The sequence below is a fragment of the Myotis lucifugus genome, unplaced genomic scaffold (assembly GCF_000147115.1).
Source record: "Myotis lucifugus unplaced genomic scaffold, Myoluc2.0 scaffold_2483, whole genome shotgun sequence".
In the NCBI taxonomy this organism is placed as follows: domain Eukaryota; kingdom Metazoa; phylum Chordata; class Mammalia; order Chiroptera; family Vespertilionidae; genus Myotis; species Myotis lucifugus.
In genome coordinates, this window is record NW_005873531.1 from 16171 (window position 1) to 24896 (window position 8726).

General features: G+C 57.0%; 1 protein-coding gene across 1 annotated transcript in view; it reads left to right on the forward strand.

Annotated features, from left to right (window-relative positions):
• The window catches only part of LOC102425431 (germ cell-specific gene 1-like protein), a gene marked incomplete at its 3' end in the record, with an annotated part of 18059 nt that extends 11718 nt beyond the window's left edge, over positions 1 to 6341 (forward strand). The window contains exons 2-3 of the mRNA XM_023749029.1: positions 3601 to 3768; positions 6288 to 6341. Of these exons, the coding sequence (XP_023604797.1) occupies positions 3601 to 3768; positions 6288 to 6341 (222 nt within the window). The remainder of the gene's footprint in view (positions 1 to 3600; positions 3769 to 6287) is intronic.
• Between the last annotated feature and the right edge of the window lie 2385 nt (positions 6342 to 8726).

Sequence of the window (8726 nt, forward strand, 5' to 3'; positions counted from 1 at the left end):
TTAACTCAAGATGCATCATAGACCTAAATTTAAAATGTCAACCTATAAAATTCTTAGAAAAAGAGAAGAAAAATCTTTGGGATCTAGGCCTAGACAGAGCATTCTTAGACTTGACATCAAAAGCATTGAAAAAAATTGATAATTGGATTTCATCAAAATTAAACACGTTTGCTCCGTGAAGGACGTTGGTCAGGGGTTGAAGACACAAGCTACAAGCGGAAAGAAAAGATTTGTAAACCACATATCTGACGAGGGACGGGTCTGCAGGCTGTGTAACAACGCCCAGAACGCAACCGTAAACAGCAACGGTGACAAAGGGCCCGGGAAATACGGGCAGACGTTCTGCCGGAGACGATTCACAGATGGCAAGTGAGCCAATGAAAAGACGCTCAGCACCATTAGCCGTGAGGGCCACGCAGTGAGAACCACGGGAGACGCCACCGCACGTCCCGCAGAGCAGCTCAGACTAAAACCAGGACAGGCCTGGCTGGGCGGCTCAGTTGGCTGAGCCTCGTCCCGTGCACGGAAAAGCCACCCCTCTCTCTCAAAAATAAAAAATAAAAAAGAACATATTGGAAAATAGATAAATAAATAAATATAAATAAATTTAAAAAAGAATGACACCACCCAACGCTGGTCCGGATGTGGAGACACTCGTGCACATAAAGGAACATGAGGTTAAACACACACCTGGGGTGACTCTCCAGGGGATTATTCTGAGTGAAAAAGCCAATCTCAGACATACCTACTGTGTGCGTCTATTCCATAATATCCCTGAAATGATCCAATTATAGAAAGGAAGAACTGATGAGTGGTGGCCAGAGGTCGGGAGGAAAGTGGGTGTGGCTGTGCAATGCACCTGGCCGGGCCACTGTGGCGGAAACGGTCGCCTCTGGCTGTCCCCGCTCGGGGACCCTGGTGCACGCTGCACGGGATTTGCAAGATGTCACCACTGGGGAAAGGGCATGGATCTCTCTGCATCGTTTCTTACAGCAGCGTGTGAACCTATAATTATCTTGAAGTTAAAAGTGTAATTTAAAAACCTAGAATAATAAATAAGAGGGGAAAAGCCACAAGAGCGTGGCAGGTGGGGGAGGGCTGTGAGGAGATGCAGGGCGTGGTCTCCTCCTCGCTGGGCTGGGCGTCAGCATGGGGAGCTGGACCCCGTCGTAGGTAAGCTCCCTGGCCCTAAGGACCAGACATTCACCTTCAAACGAACTTAAGCAAAAAGGGGGGTTTATAGGAAGTAATTGTAGAAGAACTCTGGTTGCCACGGACAGAAACCCAATTCCTTAAGGAAAAAAAAATCCAAAACAGGAATTTGGGTTCCCACCCCTGGAAAGCCCAGGGACACTGCTTAGCGCAGGGATCTGTCCCTCCTCCTTTCCTCAGAGTCAGCTGCCTTCTCAGGTTGCTGGGTGCCGGACAGTCCCCAGGAGCTCCTGCTCAAATCCCCGCGGGGGGGGGGGGGGTAGCTGAACCCATTCTTGGTACCTCAGCAGCAGTCCTGGGGGTCCAGGGCTGACAATAGTGCAGTGAGTGCCTGGGGTGGTGGTGGCGGGGCTGGGTGGAGGGGGTCAGTGGGGGAGAGAGGGGGCATCTGTAATATTTTCAACAATAAAGATATTTATTTTTAAAGTCCTATGGGTGAGTCTCAGCCTGACTTTGGTGTCACATGCCCATCCTGAGCCGATTACTGTGGCCGAAGGGAAGCGACACTCTCATTGGCCAGGCCTGGGTCATGTGCTCACTCCTAAAGGCTGCGGGTGAGGCCAGCCCCACACAACCCGCATGTCCCGAGAGGAGGGGAGGAGTGGTCCCCTAACAGAGTGGGTGAGGGTCAGGCTACACCAACACATGTATACCCATGGGGTCCCAGGGAAAAGCCTGCTTCTTCAGTCTCCATCCTCAGGCTCTTTTTTAATATGTTTTTATTGACTTCAGAGAGGAAGAGAGAAGGAGAGATAGAAACATCAATGATGAAAGAGGATCATTGATTGGCTGCCTCCTGCACGGCCTGCACTGGGGACCAAGCCCGAAACCCAGCATGTGCCCTGACCAGAATCAAACCATGACCTCCTGGTTCATAGGTCAATGCTCAACCACTGAGCCACAGGGGCCGGGCCATCCTCAGGTTCTGAATTTCCATCCCTCTAGTCCAGACATCCCAGATTGAACTAGAATCTTGAGGAAGGATTATCTGATTAAATAGCTTTGGTCCAGCCCTTATCCAATCATCTGTGATGGGGGTGGAGCCACCTGCTAGACCCTTGGTGGACGGGGCGGTTCTTAGAGGGGCCAGGCTGGCGCCCCACAGCTGTCAGTTACAGATCGTCAGAGCTCCTGGAAGATCTACACTAGCTCCTTTTCATGAAAGGACAGGGGAACCCTTCCATGGGTTTGGCAGGAAGGGACAGACGATGGTGTGGATCCGGGGAGAAAGGCCGAATCCTCGAATTGCTCCATGCTTTCCTCTGGGCGCTCTGGGGCTGGCAGAGAAGAGCAGTGGGCGTGGGAGGCGGCCGCACTCACTCTGAGGAATGAGTGGGTGATGGGAGGCCCTGTGGGTTGGCAGCAGGAGAGGCTGGAGGCTCAGGGACAGAGCAGGGTTGGCAGCAACAAGACAGAGCCCGCGATTTGGAGGAAACCAGTCATCAAGGCAGAGACTGGGGACAGTGACCGGAAACCAGAGCAGGTGTGCCTACGCAAGGCCGGAACCCCCGGTTACAAATGTCACTGCGCGGTCTGGTCAGAGGACTCAGGCGGGAGGCATTTCTAGGCACTGGGTCGGAGAAGACGGCAGCTGGCCCCACACCTCCCTCCCTTCTTCCCAGATGTGGGGGTGGGGGGCAGATCCTCCAGCTCTGGCTGCTCAGCACACACCCCGGGTGGGCACAGCCGAGTCCCCAGTTTGCAGGGGGACGCGTGGAGCTCGAGGTCATTATAATTTAATCTCGGAGGGAGAGCTGGGAGTCAGACAGAAGCGGGCAGTAAAAATGGTGCTAATCGCGATGGTGGTAATGATGGCCAGCCTTTCTGGAACGCGGACTGCGTGCCAGCTCTGTTCTGAGAGGCCCCACCGGACCATCTGCTTTCATCTTTGCAACCTCGCTGTGAGGTTCGGCTATTGTGATGCCCATTAAAACGGATGCGAGGACTATGGGGCCGAGAGGTAAGCATCTTGCCCAAGGTCACACAGGAACCAAGGTCATTCAGCTCTCCCAGGGGCCGGCTGTCAGGGTTTCTGCTCCCATCTATTCTCATCATCCACGTCAGCTAATCTCCTCGCATTCCCTTGCTCCAGCATCCCAACCCCCTCCACAAACCCTTCCTCGTCATGAGCGAGCGAACGTTGCTGTCTGAGTCTGTGGTAACCCTCCCTGTGTCGGCCCCTGGATGTTGCCTCTGAGGAGTGAGCTCGGCCAGGTCTGCGTCACCAGGTGCAGATAATGCTGCTCCCACCCCAGCCCTCAGGGGGCAGGACCACGTCTTGTTCTTCTCCAGGAGGCACCTGCTTAGGTCTGGCCCCGAAGAGGCAGCGAGCAGGGGAGCAGTGCCTGGGGCTGGGGGTTCACGGCACCTCTCTCCTGTCTCCCGCAGCCTGGCGTGGGGCTCCTTCACCTGCTGCATGGCCGCCTCCGTGACCACGCTCAACTCCTACACCAAGACGGTCATCGAGTTCCGCCACAAGCGCAAGGTGTTTGAGCAGGGCTACCGGGAGGAGCCGACCTTCATAGAGCCCGAGGCCATCAAGTACTTCCGAGAGAGGTCAGTGCTCGCGGGGCACCTCTGGCCGGGGTCTGGCCTCGTGGACACAGGGCTCCAGGCAGAGCTGGACTGAGCGGTCGGCCGGAAGTGCTGGGGGCGGGTGGACGGGCTGGTTGGGTGAGGCGCAGTGTGGACTCCACTATGTCAGAACATCTGGGACGTCTTCATGTTTATGGGCCAGGTGACTGCCTTGAGCTTAGGCGATCATAGCCTGAGCGAGCAGGAAGGGGATCAAGTTGGAGCATTTGCCTTTGGCTCCAGGCTTCGTAGAACCAAGGTGGGGGCACACAGAGGCCAAACCAAGGTCTCCATCCTGGACTCGGTCACAGTCCTGGGTGAGAAGAGGACCCAGCAGTGGGGTTGGTGACGGCTGCTGGCGGAGGGCTTCTCGAGGCCAGAACCAAACCTGATCACCTGAGTCCTCGGTGTCCCTCTGGGAGTAGGGGAGGTGACAATAAATGATGGGTGGATAGTTGAATGGTTGGTCGGATGGATGTACGGATGCATGTACGCATGGGTGGATGATGGATGGATAGATGCATGGATGATGGATGGATGGATGCATGCGTTGATGAATGATTGGATGGATGGTTGGATGGATGGATGCATGCGTGGGTGGATGATGGACGGGTGGACGGTTAGCGTATTTCCTGGGACCACCTCCTAAAAGGTATTTTACCCAAATTCTTATCACGGAGCCGGTTTCTGGGGAGTGATTGGACATGCACACACTGATGCTTTTTGGTTGCAGGGAAGTGAACGGTCCCCAGGACTGAGTCTGAGGAGGAAAAGGGGGACGAAGGCTGAGGGGCTGGGCGGTGTTGAGGAGGTGGACTCTCTGCGGGGCCATGGAAGGGTTTCAATCCAAGGATCACGTGGTGGGGCCACACAGGGACCTCTCTCTGCCTCTTACAGATGCCATTGTCTCTGCCACATGGGCCTCCTTTCTGTTCCTTGAGCACAGCAAGCTCAACCCTACCTCAGGGCCTTTGCACCTGCTGTGTCCCTGCCTGGAATTCTCACCTGGCTGGCTCACTCAGGCCTCTGCGCAGTGAGGGCTTTCTTCATCAGTTGGTCTAAATTTGCACGCCCCCAAACACCCTGCCTTCGTCACTCGTCAGCCCATTGCTATGTTTTGGCAGCACCAATATAATCTAACGTTATTCTATTTGTGATCTGTTTGATAGTTTGTAGGCTGAGCTCCATGAGACAGGGCTTTGCTGTTTTGTCACTGTATTTTGAGCACCTAGAACTGGGCCAGGTACCTAAGAGGCGCTCATCAAATTGTGTGTGTGTGATCGACGGAATTCTTCTCTTTGTGGACCTCAGCCCTGACTGCCTCATGCCCTTTCAGCTCAAGCCCCTCCATCGTTGAGCCGATTTGGCACCCAGCATCCACCCCCACCCCACCAAAGGGCCCGGTCAGGTTTTCAGATCCAGGCCGGTCAGCTGTGGCAGGGAGGTCAGGCTGACCGGGCACATGGGCCTGCCTCGCCCACAGCTGTGGCCAAAGCATGTCCATTAGGAAGAGGGTCATGGATGGCAGAGACGGGACCCAGGGTAGGCGCTCGGGAAACGTCTTTAGAAGCCACACGAGCAGCCGATGTCTAACCCGCCCCATCAGCACGGCAGCAGCTGTCCCCTCGGCTGTGGGGCGCCTGGGACGTCCGTGGGCAGCCTTGTTTTGCTGATGCCGAAAGCAGGACCAGTTAGTACCAAGCAGCTCCGTGTGCTGGTGCCCCAGTTCGAATGGCCCCAGCGACGCGGGAGACGGCTGCTTCCAGCGTGTGTGCAGAATACCACTTCACTCGTTCACAGCTCGAACGTTATGCAGAGGTTCATCAGACTTTACCTCCCTCCTTCTCTGGGGGGAGCATTTCAGCTTAGCTGGGCTGTTCTAATTTTCTCTTTTTGTGTGTGTGTGTGTGCCTTCCCTGCCAAGAGCTCAGAGCACACGGGCAGACCTCTGCACACGTTTGCAGGTGGCCCAGAAGCGGGGCTGGAACCCTGCGTGGCCAGCACCCCCCAACCTGCAGCAGGGACACAGGGGAGACAGCCACGCTCCCACCTGCCCACATTTTCTCCTTGGGGGACGGGGTGCGTAGAAGCTGGGGGGGTGGAGGCCCCTGACCTTAGTCTCTCATTTCCGTTGCTTTCCTGCTGTGTGACTGGGGGCTGCTTCCTCTGACCCACAGCGAGAACTCTTGGCATCCTGGGAAGGCTCCACCCTGACAAGCCAGGGAATGTGCTGGGCACAGTGCCGGGCACACGGAGAGGGTTCTGTGCGTGTCAGTTCCTGTCCCTGCTGCTACTGATGCAAAGTACAAAGCCTGGGAACGGTTACCTCAGGACGAGAGGGAGATGGCGTTTTAGATATTAGGACTTTAATAAATGATATCCATAAGCACAGCTGACACGTACGTGGTGCTTGCCCTGTGCCAGCACCTTCTAATGCCTTAGATGTTCACTCCGCAACACCTCTGGGAGGTAGTGGGTATCACTGTGTCCCCATTTTATAGATGCAAAGTCAAGGCACAGAGAGGTGTAGTGACCTGCCCAGGGTCACACAGCTGGTAAGTGCCAGAGCTTGGATTTGAACCAGGTCACAGGGATGTGTGGCTGCTCGGGATGGATCAGCATCTCCTCCCAGCATTGAGGGGAGTCCGCTGAGGCTCACAGCGTGAGGGCAGGCAAGGGGCAAGGCAGCCATGAGTGCGGAGGGCACGGGAGGATACAGGCCTGGGAGGGGGTGTGAGGTCTCCCAGCTGCCCCCCTGGTCCTGTCAGAGGAGAGGCAGGCGTGGCCCCACTTCCCCCAGGCCTCTCCAGCGTCCTGCCCAGACGCTGCTGCCCCACCAGGGTCTGTTGGGGGTTCTGTGCCGGAGTGGCCTGGTGGGGTCTGAGGAGCAGCTGGGCAGATCCCGAGAGGTGTTCTGGGCTCTGGAGCGCAGTGGAGTGTGGAAGACAGTGCGTGTGTGTGTGCACGTGTGTGTGCACGTGTGTGTGCCGAGGGCCGGTGTGCACACATGGGGTTGGGGTGCACTCTGGCCCCGTGACTGAGCAGCTTCACTTACTAGAAGAAACATCTGGAATTTAACGGTCCCAGGGTCACCCTATGTGCTGTCCCCAAGGAGGGCCTCCTAGGAAGATGCCAAGTGAAAGGTAAATATTTGCAGATCGGGGCTTTCTTGAAGGCTTGAAGCTCGGTCTGGATTAACGCTGTGTGGGAGAACATGAGACTACGGGATGGGCTCTGAGGGGTTCAGCCAGGACACACCTCCCGCCTCCCCTGGGAAAGCCGCAGGCAGGAGGCGGGGAGCCACAGGCCGAGAGGGCAGCTCGGTCACTGCGCCTGCTCCGCGCATGCACCCCTGTGGGCTGCCTTGCTAATCCATCTTCGTCCTTGTTTGTGTCTGCCTCTTCCCGGGTGCAAACCTGAGGGCTTGTCCTGCTTGGTTTCCATTCTGTGCACCTAGAACCACAGGGGCTCAGTCAGTTACTCGCTCTCCATAACAATGACATCATTAATGATGCACAAAGCTGTACGGTGCCCCTGCTGCCGGCGCCTCACCTATGTGCGCTCAGTCCTGTGGGGACAGGAGCAAATAGACCAGGGCTGGGACTAACTGCCGTTTACCGGTTGTGAGCACCCAGGAGTCACTTCACCTTCTGGGCCTCAGTTTTCCTGGCTGGAAAATGGGCCGTTTTTTTTTCTCAAAGCTTTGTCCTAAGGATTACATGAGATGATGCAATTAAGCTTCTGGCACAAAGCTGGTGTCCCCTGCTCCTGACCCCCACCCCCTCCAGAAACACCCCTGTGCAGGGGAGACACGCCCTGCCTACCTGAGAAAGGGGTGCAGTGCACGCTGCACGTGGAGGCGCTGGGGGAATCTTGCCTGAAGATGGGCTTTGTTTGGACCCCATGGTGGTTTTGAAATTCTTAAATTTTGCCTGAGTTTTTAAAATCAGATTTCATGTTCTAAAATGTTAAGGTGTTGGGCTTGTGATAAGAAAGCAGAGGGTCTGGCCACACTGGGTCCCAGTTCCTGCACAATGGGCTGCAGCGGGGAGCACCCGCCCCTCGGAGCACTACGGGGCTAGGAGTTTGGCCCCCTGGTTGGGGTGCCCGCTGGCTCCCTGGCTCTGGAGTGGCCAGTGCAGTGGAGTGCCATGTGCCCTGATGCGTCTGCGGGCAGGTGACTCCGGTCAGGGGGGACTGAAGCCCACGGGGAGGTAGAGTAGAAAAGCCTCCTCAGAGGAGACCCTGAGCCTCACCAGCCAGGTGGGCAGTGGGTGGAGAGGGCAGTGTCAGGCATAGGCCGCAGCCCAGCCGGGAGGGGAGCGAAGGAGGGTGCTGAGGAAAAGCTGGCAGATGGCGTCACGGGAAAGCCGAGGGTGGGAGTGGGACCTGCGTCTCATCTCTCGCGTCCTCCCGCAGCATCTGGGGTGGAGCTGGCCGGCTGGGATGAGAAGGTGGAGTAGGAACCTGCCCAAAGCCCTCCTCTTGGGCGCCACCCTCCCCGGGCGGAGGCTGGTGCAGAAGTGGGTGCAGGGGCCCCGCCCCAGCAGCTCTGCTCTCCTGTCTGCTGTGGGGAGACTTCAGAAGGGCTCGTCTCCCCCTCCTTCCAGGCCACTCACAGCAGGGCCTGTGCCTCTGCCCTCCTGCCACTCCCCGGAAAGAGCTCCCAGCAGCCCCGACTTCCCACGCCCCTCCCTGCGCCTCTCCCCAGCTGCCCCTCCTCCGCTCCCTCACAATGCGAGGCCCCAGGGCCAGAGCTGGGCCTCTTCCCTCCTCACTTGGCATGAGCCTCAGCGGCCACTCCTGTGCCAGGGCTCCCACCCTCCCCTCCGGACCCGCTCCATGTCCAGCTGCCTCCTTGGCGTTTCCACTTTGGATTCTCAAAGGCAGCGGACGGCAACGTGACCAGCACCCACTCAGCCGGTGTCCCCATCCCAGTC